The sequence below is a fragment of the Panthera pardus genome, unplaced genomic scaffold, assembly GCF_024362965.1.
Source record: "Panthera pardus isolate Hobbes unplaced genomic scaffold, ASM2436296v1 HiC_scaffold_17, whole genome shotgun sequence".
NCBI lineage: Eukaryota > Metazoa > Chordata > Mammalia > Carnivora > Felidae > Panthera > Panthera pardus.
Window position 1 is genome coordinate 7,581,710 of NW_026526732.1, and position 15,980 is coordinate 7,597,689.

General features: G+C 55.6%; 1 protein-coding gene across 5 annotated transcripts in view; it reads left to right on the forward strand.

Moving 5' to 3' along the window:
• The window catches only part of AGPAT4 (1-acylglycerol-3-phosphate O-acyltransferase 4), a 126,729-nt gene extending 114,604 nt beyond the window's left edge, over window positions 1-12,125 (forward strand). For all 5 annotated transcript variants that reach the window (XM_019412732.2, XM_019412731.2, XM_019412730.2 and 2 more), the window contains 3 exons: window positions 2,280-2,355; window positions 8,917-9,115; window positions 11,865-12,125. In XM_019412732.2, the coding sequence (XP_019268277.1) occupies window positions 2,280-2,355; window positions 8,917-9,115; window positions 11,865-11,959 (370 nt within the window). In that variant the 3' untranslated portion in view covers window positions 11,960-12,125. The remainder of the gene's footprint in view (window positions 1-2,279; window positions 2,356-8,916; window positions 9,116-11,864) is intronic.
• The last annotated feature ends 3,855 nt before the right edge of the window (window positions 12,126-15,980 follow it).

Here is a 15,980-nt window from a genome sequence, read left to right on the forward strand (position 1 = left end):
CAGCTACTTTCTGATTCTCTCTGACCAGTTCATACTCATCGTAGAGCTCAGGCTAGCCAGACGGAAGCCTAGTCATTTTATAGTCATTTTGAGATTGAGTGTGAAGAGATTATTTCATTGACCCCTTTTCCTGGAGGATGTGTCTGCTGCACACAGATGTCCGCAGATAAGAGGGTGTGTAATTTATAGGGAGGTTTAGAAACAAATGGAGACCATTTTAGCAGTATCTTCCTTATGTGTTACAGTCCAAGCTATTACGATTTTATTGAAAACACTTCACGAGATTTTAGACAAGCTAGTTCTCTTTGCCCATTTATCAACTGACAGAATGGATCTCACCCTGGTCGTTTGCAATGTCGAGATTAATGGGAAACCGTTGAAAGACACTGCAGATGGTAAAACACAACGGTGCACACACATGAAACCCCATGTGACCAGGTTGAGGGATCGCGCTGGTTTCTTGTGCAGTAGGTGGTCTGCCCAGAAGGCGAACCAAGGTGCTCAGACATGCCCACTGCTGGAAAGCTAGCCAAGTGTTCTATAGCATTCTGATTATGTTTTTAAAGACCTTACAGATGCTAAAGTCAACACAGGATGCAAATTCGGTGGCTGATCGTCACCACGGGGCTTCAAGAAAAAGCTCAAACCTTCCAGGACTGACAGCCTGGATTAAATAGCTTTCTAGCCGGAAATGACTTCGGCTCCCCCTTACAAAGAGGAGGGAGCATCGTACTACTGTTTTCTAAGGCCACAGCCAACAGTCTGGCTTATCACTCAGTTTAAGGCAGACGAGGGTAGGAAACGCAACCTTCCCAAGGGAGGCCTCCTTCCAGAAGTAAAGGAGGCTTTGTCCCCTGAACTCTATCACCTAGCAGAAGCGCCACTCAGTGGCCAGCTGGGCCCCTGCTCTTTGGGGAAACTTCGCCCACTATGCAAGATTATTGCACCTCTACTAGGCCACCTCTCGGGTAACTGCACCTCTCTGGAGCACATGTAGGGATGACGGTTGTAAATGCGATACCCAGCAGGCCCACGGAAGTTGGTACACCCTCACGGCTTCCGACGAAGACCGTGCCACTCCTCGTGGTGCAGGGGCCCTTTCAAAATGAGAGAGGCTTTCTTGTGTTTTACCGCAATACAAAGTGTTCAAAAAGCAAGGTGGAGAATGTCAAATAAGTTACTGAAAAGAGCAAAATTGCCTTAAACTCCTACTGTTGGAATAAATAGCATGTAGGCTTTCTAACCTTTTTCAAGAAACACATTGAGAGATCCGGTTTCCAAACCAGGATGAGCCAGTAAGAGCGCAGGAGTAGGGTATTGGTGGGAGTATTTGTAGGGGCCTACCGGGTGATTTCTCACCCTGAACAATACTGCCTCTGTTACAAGACGAAATCGCACGTTCTCGTAACGGGCTATAGTGTGACGGATAAGTTCTAAAGATGTATCTTCGTGCGAAGATAGTCCAAAGCCGGAGAGAGGACCCAGTCCACCCATGGCAGTCATGAGGGATGTAGAATTTTACGTGGATAAAATCAGGTGTGAATGAATACGGCTGGGCATCACAAAAGCCAGCAACCTGGGAACACACAGATGTATGTACAATAGGAGACATGTTCCAGTGACTCCCCCTTGCTCAGTGGGGCTGTTGGCAAGTGGCTGAGCCCCCAGCCCATGCCAGCACCAGCCCAGAGCCACCCTGGGATCTCCTCCACCTCTGGTGAGCCAAGAGCCCCGGGGCCTGGCCAGGATCCCCTGTCTCTCCCATCCTGCGGGGAACAGGAGTTGCCCAACATACAGGTCCTTCTGTTTGTCGAAATCCTTACATCAGGATCCACCTCTAACCTGTCCAAGAGGTCAAAGGAATCATTTGATGGGAGACACTTCACCACCGTATTTAGTCATTACCTGGCTGGCAGAAGTATTAGCAGATTACCACCTACACGTAGATTCTCTGCATATACATTGGATTCTAACATGTGGGAACGGAGGCAGTTCTGCCCTCTCTTGGAGAAGCAAACAGCCGGTCTTGGGAGCCTTTCCATGAGGTAGGGAGGGAGGACGGAGAGAGGCGGGTGTCTGAGTCCCCGAACCTGCCGTTGGCCACTCCTTCGTGGACTATGATTACAACTGGGCCTGTATCAATTGAATTGCGCTCCTCACAGCCACATGATCAGATTACCTAAACAGAAGCCCAGAGAGGTCGAGCACTGTTACTCTGAAACCGTGGTGGGGGCATCTGGCGTCGGCCTCCCCGCTGCTAGCTGCTCTCTGCTTTGCAGGCGGATTCCTTTAGAAGAAGTCCCAGAAGACGAGGATGAGTGTTCAGCCTGGCTCCACAAACTCTACCAGGAGAAGGTCAGTGCCGCGGGTGCTTCTGTGGGACCCCAACGACCCCCGTTTCGAGTTGCGGCTGTGGGCGCGCCGTGGGGGCCTCTGGGAGCTGACGGTGGCGAGACCCCACTGCCTAGTTAGCAGCCGCCCTGGGGCTGACGCTCTGTTCAACAGTGGGGAAAAGAAGATAGCAAAATATGTGTCAAAGGGGCTTCACAGGAAGAATGATGGGTGTAGTGGACAGAAGAGGAAGTGACGGCCCCAACAGCCCGTGTCTGGAACTTGGGCGTGGAATGTTCTTTCAGTAACACATACGATCCCGATGGCTTCCAGACCTGCAGCGTGGCTGCCTGTGTGGTCTCAAAACCACCAGCATCCGCATTGCAAGGACCCACTTTGCTGGTCTGATCTGGTGCAGTGCCCCCCTGCCTCCTGTCTGTTCCAGCCCCTCAGCTCCCCCCGCGTCCCCGTCACCACCACACACACCGTCTCTGCTTCCTCTGGGCAGGACCTTACCTTCCGTTGGCTTCTCTCTTCAAAGACCTGCTCAGGGCAGAGGCAGGCTAACTATCATTGTCCCAACTGCCTGATCTTATGAAGGAGAAAAGGCTAGCTTCCACCTATGAGGAAGGCGTCCTTATGACCAAGCCTCACTGCCCATAAAGACTTATTTCTGATTCATCGTACATTTTAAGGGCAAACCAGCTTATTACCTAGAATCGAGCTCAATAAGCAGGATACTGATTTCCTGTTGCCAAACTCCATAAATACAGACTGCCTGCCTTTTTAATGTGCTGTCTTCCCCCCCCCGACCCATCCCTCTAGAGATAATTGCCCAGAACTCTATGGGCTGTCCCCTACAGTGGGGTAGGAATTTTAATCCTGCCTTTGCCAATGTGCTTTGGCCCCAAAGCCTTCCCAGTTACTACCATCAGATTAAGTAGAGGCTCCATTTTGGGGATCAATATCCTCATACTGTCTTAGCAAGAAGTCGCTCCTGTGTTCCCAAGGAAGTGATTTTCCGATGGTGCCTTTAAAAGCGCATTCACGGAACTTGCTTCGTGTCTTTTCTGGACGAGTAATAGGGATGGGCATCCAGTTTCCTCTTACGAATAGTCAACAGTAAACACCTGTCACGGAGTGTGAGCCATGCATCTTCCTCAGCCTCAGAGATTTATGCAGTGGGTTTGAGGAGCCCTGGAAACGTGTATTTCTAGAAGGCCGCCTCTGACACGCGGCCTGCAGACCCGCCCTTGGAAACGCACTGCAGATGCTTTTTAGCAAGATTCCCAGTTATCACGCTTCCGTGCTGCCACGGGCCCAGGCCCGACAGAAACACACAAACAATACAAACTCTTTTCCTCTGGTTTCATGCACGAGGCAGCATTTTCCTTGTGCGGTTTTCTGGTTTAGTCATTTAGGCAGTATAAAAAAATGTCGCTATTAGTAAGAAGAAAAACGTGCTAAGCAAAAGCCTAAGAAATGAATCGCTTTGTAAAGAACCACACAAATCTAACAAGCGCAGGACCCAAAACTCACCAAAGCAAAGGAGGTTTTTCTCCTTCGGCCCTTTGTCTCCTGTGTTCGGGCGCGAGAGCGGCGGCCGTCGTGTGAACCGAGCCACTTGGGTGTTTGGTGGAGAGGCACCTTTCCTTCTTGCCGACCTCTCTCGGGAAGGTTTTCCCTAAACCACGTATGCATTAGAAATGATAGCGTTCAGTTTGGAGAGGATTCTTGAAACGATCATCTGGCTCCAAGCTCTTAGGCTAGTGATGAGGGTATTAAGGTCCAGGGAATGACATCATTTGTCCATCTTCGCAGCTCACTAATAAAGCCGGGTTCCCGAGGCCAAGTTCTTCCTCTCTATGGAGGGCTGTGTCTGCCGGTGAGCAGACCTTTGAGGCGGGCCTTTTCCCTGGAGGGAACACCGCTGGGCAGTAACCGCAAGGGTCAGCAGTGCCTCCAAGACGAGATGTGACCGGATGGCAGGGAACGATGGCATCCTTTCATTTCTGTCAGCCCTGTTTCCTCAGGAGCCTAGCTGGGTCTGGGGCTTTCTTTACATACCAGAAATCTCGGTGCCCCACCACGCTTGTCAGAGTGGGGCTCTGTTTTAATCGTCATCTTTCAGATGTATGGTGTTGAAAGACGATTCTGTTGACTTTGAGCTTGGGACTTTAAGGCAGTAATTCTCAGGCTTCTGATGTCACAGACAAGTAAAGTGGCTGTCAGTGTGGGACAGGGTGGTGGCAGCCACACAGGGATGTGCTGACACTTTCTTCTGCTCCAGCAGAGACACAAAAGGAAACCCACTAGGGACGCCTGGGTGGCTTAGTCGGTTAAGTGTCCGACTCTTGATTTTGGCTCAAGCCATAATCTCATGGTTTGTGGGTTTGAGCCCCGCGTCGGGCTCAGGGCCGATGGTGCAGACGGAGCCTGCTTGGGATTCTGTGTCTCCCCCTCCCCTCTCAAAATAGATGGATTGATAGATGATAGATAGATAGATAGATAGATAGATAGAAACCCATTAGCTACGACTGCCATTTTAACACCCTAAAATAGGAAGAGCATCATCTCTGAAGCCCGGGCCATCCTTTAAGTGGAACAAATTTGGCATTTCGGAAATGCACAATGGTGATCACTTGTCAGCATTCAGGACTGCTGCCGGCTGCAGGGTGTGGGCTTTGAGAAACCAGGCACGCCCTCAGGTGACCCCTTTGGGGACAACAGCAGCTCCCAAATCACCTTCCCCAGAGCCATGATGGTTCCTCTGTCATGTGGCTTAAACAAATTCTAACTTTTCATTTCTTTTTTTAAAAAAATTTTTTAATGTTTATTTAGTTTTGGAGGAGAGAGAGACAGAGTGTGAGTGGCGGTGGGGGGGGGGGGCAGTGTTACGCAGAGAGAGAGGGAGACACAGAATCTGAAGCAGGTTCCAGGCTCTGAGCGCTCAGCACAGAGCCTGACACGGGGCTCGAACCCAAAAACCGCGAGATCGTGACCTGAGCCGAAGTCGGACGCTCAACCCACTGAGCCACCCAGGCACCCTGCTAACTTTTCATTTGTGACTTAAAGTACTCAGTTCCCCGGCGTGCAGTCTGAAGTCTGCTGCAGGGGTGAAGAATTAGTCCTTAATGGTGCCAGATGAAAAGTGGGTGAAGGAAAGGGGCATTCGAGCCGTCTCATGGGCGTGCAGGGGCCACAGGGGCCACGGTTGGCAGCTTCTCCGTGTGGGGTGCAGAAGCCAGCGGGAAATTCTTCACGCATAAGAACTGAGGGTTTTCCAAGCTGGCCAGGGCCTCTGCGCTTACACTGAGGGCATCGCTGCTTGGAAAGGCGGCAGGGTCTCTGGCCTGGCCCCGTGGTACCGTCCTTTGCCCACAGCATACTCCAGGCCGGAGTTCCGTCCCCATGTCAGGCTGACGCCGGGGAAGGCATCCTCTGAAAATGTCCCTCCTGCCCAGATGCGCTTACTTTCTGTCTCTCATTCTTTCCTCCTCTTCCCTTCCATCCCTCCTTCCTCCCCCAGCACCATCGAAGACGTTTCGTTTTGCTGAGCCGAACGTTGGGAAAACCCCCAGCCGGGCTGTTTCTGGCCGGCGTGGCTTATGGTGCCTGCCTCCCGGGGCTCTGGTTGTGTGCACACCGTGTGTGCTCAGGGGCTCTGCCCTGCGTCAGGAGGGCCTCCTCCTCCTTTACGCTTTTGGGCTGATGGCTCTTTCTGGAAACAAATCAACTCCCCTTTCACTAAACATATTTCCCAATTCCAGCCTCTCCTGTGCCACGTGATCCTAACACACGGAAACAAAAACTGGAAGCGTCGTGAACCAAAGCCGTCTCCCCATAGGGCCGGACTTCATTGCAAAAGAAGGGACGTGACCAAGAGAGGCCATAAATGCTGCTGGAGCTAACGTCTGGCCCCAGACGTGCTTCGGGTCTACCCTGCCGGGTCACAGAGTCACTGTGACGCCCCCGGGGAGGCCAGCAAGGGTTACTGCAGCAGCCATGTCAGTGGGGGCAGTGAAGGGTCTTAGTTTTCTGAACGAAACAGAGACAAAGAAAACTCTGGGTTGAATTAGTTCTGACCCCCTAGAAAAAGCAGGGCTTTTTCCTCTTGCTAGAGGTACAAATAAATGTTGGCTTAGCCAGTGTCTTTCTGGCAAGAGATGGGGAAAGTGGCACCGGGCCCTCTGCAGAAATATCACAAGAGAAAAGTTGTTATCAAGACTATTAAAGAGAAGAATTAAAAAAAAAAAAAAAACAACAACTCCACTTTTTAAAATGAGGGAGTTTTATGATATGTAAATGACACCTCAATAAAGCTGTTTGGGGTTTTTTTAAGGCGCAAAGGTACCCCCTCCTGTCTTTGTCCAATCAGGCTTGTATGACAAAGTGACAGGGACCAGGTGGCTTGTACACAGCATACCTTTGCCTCTCGTAGTTCAGGAGGCCAGGCCAGCACCCCCCGCCCTCCCCCCACCCAGGCTGTTGTGTCCTCACGTGCTGGACGGAGTGCAGGGGCTCTCTGGGGCCCCTGTGCTAAGGGGGGGCCCCCAGTCATGAGGGCTTCATCCTCACGAAAGGCCCTGCCTCCTGAAACCACCGCCCTGGGGATCCGGTTTCCATATGCAGATTCTGCGGGGGGCACAATCAGTCCGCAGCAAACCCCTTATCTGGTTATTGGGCTCCCGTGGCCCCAACCTGAGATGAGAAGCATCAGCCAAGTTAATGGCAGGGAGGGACCATGGGAGGCCTTGACGGAGTTAGGTGCCCTCTCTCTGGGCATCGGACATGTCACCATCAGGTGGTCTGTTGTGGCCACAGGCTCTGTGTCACTTGGGCGTCGGGAGCACTCAGCACACAGGTCGGTTCTCCTAAAATTATTTGATTATTTGGCCCAAGCGCAGAGACGCAGGAGGAAAGTTTGGACCGGGCCTGGGAAGGGGCCTCGGTGCAGAGCACCTGAATCCCCAGGGAAGGGGTCAGAGGCTCTCCTTCCAGAAAGGCCCGTTTGCGGACTCATTTTAATAATGACCCTGAGTGGTCAAAAAGCATATTCCTCAGTACCTCCTGACTGGGAAAAAAGAGAAGTGGGATGTATGTTAGAGATTTCTATCTCAAGCCGTTGAAGGGAACAGTTCGGTACCTAAGGTGTAAGTCGCAGGCATATGGAGGCTTGTTTTCCAGGACCCTCGCCTCCTTAGACAACAGGGACATTACTGGGCTGAGACACGGGGCTCGCGGGACCCAGAGATGGGTTTGGGGCAGCATGCGTGTTGTCAGCCCCCGGGGTGTTGTTAGGAGATGTTAATTTGTTGCCGATATTCAGAAATGGGGAAACTGCCCACGGCTGCCAGCCCTCATCCTCACACGGTGCCGGGAAGTGCCGATCGGTGTCCTGGTGCCCGTCCCTCCGGCAGCACACTCCTCGGGGCCGCCTCCTGGTCCCGCTGCGTCACTCACTCCCACCTGGGGGCTCCGGGGAGCAGCTGGGCGAGCTCGCTGCGCAGGGCCGGCTTCGGGGCTCCCTGTGCTTCGCCGTGCCCCCACCGAGACCCGTGATGGCCCGCTGACACACACACGCACACTGGACCACCAGCCGTCCCCTCACCCGCGGTCTGTGACCCGCGATCGGTGGCGGTGCAGAAGCAGGCGATCCTTCCTCTGACTCGGCACCCGGTCAGTGGCAGGCCGGCGGCTCACACTCCGTTCCTCCCTTCGTCTCATCCCGTGGGCATCTCATCATCTCACACCGTCCCTAGAAGGGAGGGTACGTGCGTGAAGGCACTGGGAGACCACAGTCACGGAGCCTTGGTTACAACGTTGTTGGAACTGCTCTATTTTGTTACTGCTGTTCGTCTCTTACGCACAAGGGCTACATACAGGAAGGACGCGGCATGTGTAGGGCTCGGCAGGTGCAGGCATCCATGGTGGGCGGGGTTGGAGCCCGCAGAGAAGGGGCGGGAGAGGAACTCCTGTATTTAGTCTCTGGTCAGGCACCAGATGAGAATCTACTGAAATGTCAAGACAGGAGGCTGTTGGCCATCTGGCTGTGTTGACAGCCACTGCACACGGTTGCTGGATCCTGAGGAAGGAGGCACGGAGAGCATTGCCACTGGAGGCCGGCCTGGGCTGGGCACTGAGCCCTCCCCTGCCTGGCCTCCTCCATGAGCACCTCGCCTCCCTCGAGCAGCCCCCACAGCCCTTCGTGGTCATGTGGCCGGGGTGCCCGGGCCAGACGATCAGGACAGTGCAGCGGTGTCGTGGGTCAGGTGCAAGAGGGCGAGCTCCTGGCTCTTCCTGAGCCCCGGGGTTCTGGTCCGTTCTACGGGCGTCCACTAAGGGCCAGGGTCAGCGTGTCGCCTCAGTACGCTCCCCACTGGCCCATCCTGGGCGGCAGAACTGCCCGTCTTGCAGACAGGGAGTCTGGGCCTCAGAGGCCGGTCACCTGGCCAGAGGCGGGGGGGGGAGGGTCGGGGGGGGGGGGCTATGAGCTGCCCCCAGAAGCGGGGCCTTGGGAAGGGCCCGCATCAGCCCGGGGTCGCGCGTGAGGGAAGTGCTTCAGGGTCGCCTCTCTGTTCCCAGGATGCCTTCCAGGAGGAGTACTACAGGACGGGCACCTTCCCAGAGACCCCCATGGTGCCCCCCCGGCGGCCCTGGACGCTCATCAACTGGCTGTTCTGGGCCTCCCTGCTGCTCTACCCTTTCTTCCGGTTCCTCACCAACATGATCAGCAGTGGGTCTTCCCTGACCCTGGCCAGCTTTGTCCTCGTCTTCTTTGTGGGTAAGTAAAGATGAGAGGCCCGGAAGTAGGGACCACCCCACCTGCGCCACCTCCAGGAGCGTCTGACGGGGAGACAGGTGGAGGCAGGAGTGGGGGTCACCTCTGGTGCCGCACGGGTGCCGCACGGCCTCTGGAGTGAGGGCGCAGGCTGCAGGTGCACAGGGAGGAGCGGACCGCAGGGCCCGTGTCCACACACACCCGGGACCCCAGGCCTGGAGGAATCTTTCCCCGTGGCCCGGCGAGGCAGGAGATCCGGTCACGGGGTCTCTACGGACAGCACCGCTCAACTGTAGTCGTTTCTTTTTTTTTTTTTTTTTTTTTTTAAATTTTTTTTTTTCAACGTTTTTTATTTATTTTTGGGACAGAGAGAGACAGAGCATGAACAGGGGAGGGGCAGAGAGAGAGGGAGACACAGAATCGGAAACAGGCTCCAGGCTCCGAGCCATCAGCCCAGAGCCTGACGCGGGGCTCGAACTCACAGACCGCGAGATCGTGACCTGGCTGAAGTCGGACGCTTAACCGACTGCGCCACCCAGGCGCCCCTCAACTGTAGTCGTTTCTGCCTTCTCCCCAGGAAAACCCTTTTCCTGGGGCCCAACAGAAACCGACAAAGGCTCTTGGCCGCTCGAAGCAGGTCCAGGCCCCTTCGGGGACGTGCGCGTGCTTCTTGAACTTGGTTGCCACGCACACCGACACCCGGGAGAGGGGTCTGGTGACAGCGTTTTCATTGAGCCGTACTGGCTTCACGGACAGCAGTTTCAAACTGCTGTGGTTTCTTCGCACCAAGGTTCCCTGCAGTCAGGTGCCCCTGGGGCCAGAGGGAGACGTGGCAGGATCCCCCGGGAGCCAGGCCTCCCGAAGCGGCCGGTCGCCCTGAGTCTGGGAGGAAAGGCATCCTCTCTCGGGACTGGAAAGCACGGGCAGAGGGCAGCCTGCTTCCCTGTGACGGAGCAGACGCGTGTGCCGCGATCCGGGGGCGGGCACAGTTACTCCCGCGAAACATGCAGGTGCCGAACGAACGCGCCAGGCGCCCACAGTATAAAAGCGTGTCAAATTGAAAGCGTCTCGGGACAAAATCGCCCTGTGAGCCTGCTTCCCGGAGGTGATCATCGCTAGCAGTTTGGCTCACATTCCGCCAGATGCGCGCACACGTGCGTATGTAAATTCACACAGATGGGACTTCCCCTAGCTCCGTGTTTTCACCTCCTAAATTGCGGCCCCCGGCACTTGTCACAGCACACGAGACCTCTCTCATCCTTTTGGGTCAAACCAACCAATTCTAGACTATTCACAACAGGCCAAACTGGCTGTTATTCCCCAAACAGACCTTACTCTGGTCTTTTTAAAAATTAAAAGGTCTGTTTTCATGTTGCAAATTAAAATAACACCTGCTCTCTGTAGAAAAAAGGGGGTGTAAGAGAAACGCCGTTTCCAATGATTTAAGTCCCCCTCCCCCACAGGCCAGAGGGCCCCCTGCCGCCTGCTGGCTGGGTGACAGGCAGCTCCTGTGGTCAGGGTCTCCAGAGGGAGGAGGGAGGGGGCAGAGACCCGTGCCTTTGGGAGAACCTGGCTCGTTGGTGATGAAGGTGTGTGGTGACAGCCAAAACGGGCTGAACTCTCTCCCCCAGGAGATGGGGTCCCCAGGAGCTCTGGAGGAGCAGACTGCCCTGTGCCCCCTGCCCCTACGCCTCATCAGCTGCGAGCCCCAGCCTCCCTGCACTCTGTCTTGGATTGCCGTGTGTCTTGTTCCCCTTATAAGGCCTTTGGGCAACGGGGCTGATGTTTTATGCACCTCTTTACTCTCTACGCTCTCATCGCAGCCACCGCACGGTGGTTCGGCCACTGGGACGGGTCCTCCTTAGAACTGGCCCAGGCTGAAGCCCGGCTGGTTTGTAACTGGCCCGTGGGATACCCGGGCCCCATCAGGCCGGGCTGTGCTCAGGCACGCCAGTCAGCTCCACGGGTGCCTGACCGATGGTTCACTGGCCACGCTGCTCGAGTTTTTAAACACGTGCGTCACGGAGATTTCAGCTGTCACCCATTTATCCATTCTGAAACGTGTGCGACACAGTCTGCCGGGCCTGGGGTGTTTGGTGCTGGGCTCATCAGGGTGATTAAGACGAGCTCCCTGCCCTGAGCGAGCTCACCGAGTCTGCCCTCTCGGAGGGAGTAGCTTTAACTACAGCATCTGAACTTGGCCTTGTTTGCCAGCTTCCTGGTGGCTCAGCTGGGTTCTCACGAGTGTCCCTCCCATTCTCTGTTTGGGCCAAACCTCGCTTGGAGAAAAGGCTTTCTGCAGACTTTCCTTGTTCTCTGCTCTATAGTTATACCAACAGCAGTGCCGGGCACCGAACAGATACTTGAGCCCTAGCAATCTCCAGGCTCCTGGGGGGGCTATCAGGCTTCGCTGAGGGGCCTTAGTAAGCACCTGCCCTGCATTCGTGAGGGAATACTCTCTGCCTCGGGGGCCCCACGGGAAGCAGAGGAATTCCGTAAGCCTCTGCGTATAGTGGAGCGTGGCTCACGCAATTCGAAGGGCCGAAGGAGCATAAAACCCCCCAGCAGAACAGCCTTGCTCTGTTTTAGTGTCAGTCTATCCTGACGCTCGTGCTCAAGGGTAACTGTGCAGCAGGAGGACGCAACGGGCCCAGGTTAGCCCCTCAGGTCATGCTGCAGCCTTGCAGATGGCTTTCCCGTCGGCATCTCCCTCAAAGGCTCCTCCTAAGTCCCTGCCTTCCCATCTCCGCAGCCTCCATGGGAGTCCGATGGATGATTGGGGTGACAGAAATCGACAAGGGCTCTGCCTACGGCAACATCGACAGCAAGCAGAAACGGAACGACTGACCCCGGACACATCAGCACCCAGAGGGGACCTTGGGGACTGGTGGACGCTGTCATCCTTAGTGGGACCCAGGGACGAAGCGGGGTGAGCCCCTGCTGGGAAGCCAGGGAGTCTGGTCTCGATGCCAGATGGGGAGGAAGATGTTCTTAAATCTTTTTTCCCCCATCACACTTTAGTGGGTTTTGGTTTTCTTTTCGTGTGTGTGTGTGTGTGTGTGTGAGTGTAAGAGAAAGAACACATATGAGTAAGAATGGTGTGCGGTTGAGTGTAAGCCTTATTTTGTGATCATTCGGGGGGGATCTGAGGCACAGGGGGAGGGCAGGGATGGGGAACAGAGGGGTTCCCCTTCATTCTTTGGTGCTGAGTTTTCTGTACTGGATCGCGAGAGAGTGAAAGGCGCTTTAGGTAAGATGACTAAATTATGCCTCCAAAAAAAACAAACCAATTAAAGTGTTTGGCTCTCTGTGGTACGTGTTTACACAGGCCGCCGCACGCTTCCATCCGGCTCTCTGCCGTGGCCCTGGTGTCCAGGTGGCAGTGACCCCGCAGCACTGCCGGGAGGGACAGGCGGGACTCCGCACGCCAGGGGCAGCCGGAAGGGGCCCTCCCGGCAGGAGGCGCAGGGGCAGGAGCCCGGATCGAGTGCTCAAGGGGTGTGGCGGTGCCGGGGGCGGGCTGAGCGCGGCTGTCGGACACAGCGCGAGGCCCAGTGAGGTCTGGTTTTCGGAGTCTCCCTGGCCCAAGCCTTGAAGATGTGGCCGGTTCCCTGAGGAAACCGAATGGAAAAATCGTAGGCATTCCGGTCTGCAGTGATTTGAGAAATGACTTTACGTCCGCTGCCCACCTCAGTAGCCGGTAGAAACTGGGTCCCTCAAACGAGGACAGGCTCCTTTGGTGCAAACACCATGCAGGGGCCACGGGACTCCTCTGAGCAGGGTCAGGCTGGAGCAGACACGGGGTACAAGCACCCCCTGGGCTTCCACGTCTCTCCCAGAAGCCCAGACTCACACCACAAACGAGGGCTGCTCCTGGGCATGGAAGGTGTTCTTGGGAGTGACGGGCACACGCAGGGCTTCTGCAAGCCGCCGCCAGGCCCCACAGGCCTAACACAAAACACGAAAGAGAGGCAGTGACGCTTCTGGTGGAGAACACGTAGGAACCGGCCACTGTGTCCTCTCGGGTCAAGACGTGACAGCACTTGGACCGACGGTATTTCCAAGCGCAAAGAGTTAAGCGGGAGAAGCCTTTCTGTGCTCAGCGACACGCTGCTCAGGACAGAGGTCTATTCTGTGCTCCCAGAAGAAGCTGGGCAAATAGTACTGAAAGGCGTCATCTCTACAGAAGCTCTCTCTGCTCGAGGGACAGTAACGTATCGTGGACATAAGCTGCAGAAGGGAGAAGAGGAACAAACTCTGGCTGTGGGACGGGCGTTCCGGTGAGGCCCGGGCCTGAGAGCAGGGTGGATGTGCCCCACGCGTGTGCTCACCCTGCGTAAGGCCACGTGCTGGCTTCAGACGCACGGTTCCCACAAAGCAAAAAGAATAGAGAGGTGTGGGCAGATCCCCCGCAGGCCCCTGGAGCGGCTTACGTGTCTGTATACGTGTTCCCATGTGTCAACCTGCACCTGGATGTGGGGGCCGCTCTCCGCTGGGGACTCCGTGCTCCGCAGGGGACAGAGTAAAGCGGTCAGAGTCCGTCATCCCTGAGCTGTGTGGTCCGCCCTCACAGCACTCTGCCGCTAACTCGCTCCGAGACCTCGGGCCAGTCATTTTGCCACAAGTCCCAGCTTCCCCGTTGGTAAAACGAAGGTGATAACACCTACCTCTTGGGCTGTTTCAAGGGTAAACACACTGTAAGAATCCTAAAGCACTAAACAAAAGAGGGATCAGAGATAAGAAAGCTGCCCTCCACCTCGCGACTTCCCAAAGTGCTCAGAAACCACCCTGAGGTGTCCAAAAACGTGTCACTTTCCTGTCACCCCCCCCATTCAATACAGTGGTGATTAAGTTCTAATAACATATACCCTGCCTTCACTTCAGAACATAAAAGGGGCCCTGAGACATTTATTTTTTTTCTGAATTGGTTCTGGGACCAAACACAGGATCTGACAAGCAGACAGACGCAGGCTGCGCACACCGTGCCGTGGGTCCAGGTCGGAGGAGGGCAGGCAGAATGCTCTCCTGGGAAAGGACTCGTCGCACAACTTCTCAGAATTGCCTTAGGCAGCGAGAGAATGCGGGGTGCTGGGGACAGAGCCTGTCCTCTCTTCGGCTGTCTGCCCTCCCACGAAGAAGCATTTTGTCAGGAGGCACGGGGATCTGGTTTTCCTCCTACCCTGCTGCTGTAATGGCAGAGACGAGCACAGAACCTTGGAAAGACCCATCCCTGGGCCCCTTAACCTGTGTGCAGGTCTCACAGATGCCAGAATCTCTTCAGCAAGGAGCCGTTCTGGCTCCCAGGATGTAGATTTGTCCCCGAATTAAGACCCCATGGGGTTTAAGCCCCCTGTAGTGCTCCCTGGTGGCGTGCCCTGGATGAAGAGCTTCACGTCCTGACATTTTCATCCGACTGTAGCTTGGGTCAGCCCTGCCCAGAGCCCGCGCTGGGATCCAGCGTAGCAGACGAAAACACCGTTTTCCTGCACTCTGGACAGCCACACCCAGGGCTTCCTGCAGCTTTGAGGCAGGGAGTTTGATGCACTTCTTCTAGGAAACCAACTCCACAGAGTGACTTTCTTTACCAAAATCCCCAGCCATCCAAAATGCAGCTTGCAGCCAGGGGCAGTGGACAGATTCTGGGCCTGCTAAAGGACCAGGAGCAACCGTGGAGGAGGAACTCATGCGCTCTGTGAGTCTATCATCTTGCTTTTTTTTTTAGAGAGACCACAACCCTTTTCATAGGATCCCACAGTAGTACTGGAGTATCTCTTGACTTGCTGTATTCTCTAAATGAGTGCATGCAAAACCTTGTAAAAGTAGTAGCCACTGGTGTTTAAAAATTAAAAACATTAATATTTTCCCAACATATCCGTAAAAGTGGATCTGAAACACAGTGACCTAGCAGTAAAATCCAATGCTAATCATGCAGCCATGACGTAGAAAGAGATGATGTGACGTCACCGGAAGGGGCCCTGGCAGCTTCCGGTTTCTCTGCCGGTAGAATGGAACAGCGGCCTGGCTGGTCCCCATGCGAAACGGATTCAGCTTTGCAGAGAGTGTAGCACTTACTCCTAAATATGGACAAAAGTGACCAAAGGGTACCCGTTCTCTGCTCAAAACGCGGTTTAACCAACCCAGCTTGCCCGGAGGCACTGGTCAGACTCTTCACCGACTTGCTAGGCCCAGGTGAGGACAAATGCTCCGGGGGCAGCCGGTTTCCAGCGCGGCCACTGGAGGAGCGTCGGGGCCGCACCACCGGGCTGCCGGCCGCGTCCGCACTGGCCGCGAACCGTCCCGCCCTTCCCGGAGCTTCCGGGCAGGGCGCCCGCGGTATCAGCCCCCGGGTCACCGTGCGCCGGGTCACCGTGCGCCGGGTTCCCCCGGGAACCCGGTGTCCGCCCTCCTTCAGCGGGCGGGTCTTGCGCGGGGCTTGCGGAGGACGGTGTTCGGGGCGGCAGCGATGGTGCGAGGGCACCGCCCCACCTGCGACCCCGCAGGGCCGCTCGCGTTCCCCGCCCCGGTTCTCCCCGTAAATGCTCTTCCTCCGACAAAACGGGTCCTAACGCCTAGCGCTGCCAGGGCGGGGGCGAGAGGCGGCTCCCCGGTGGACGCAGCTCCGTGACGCGCGTGCGCAGGCTTCCCGTGCGTCCACACGGCCGGGAGCTGCTGCGTGTGCAAACTGGGAAGCCAAGCTCAGTGGCTCTTAAGACGAATGACGTGGGGCTGGACGCCCTGGATGGGGGCGCGGCCCCTCCCCCAGGGCCAGACTCGCGGTCATTTGCTGCCTTTGCCAAGGAATCGCGTGGGAATGTCACGCCAGCTGCTGAAACTCCCTCATTTGTGGCTTCTTCCCCGCCTCTACGAG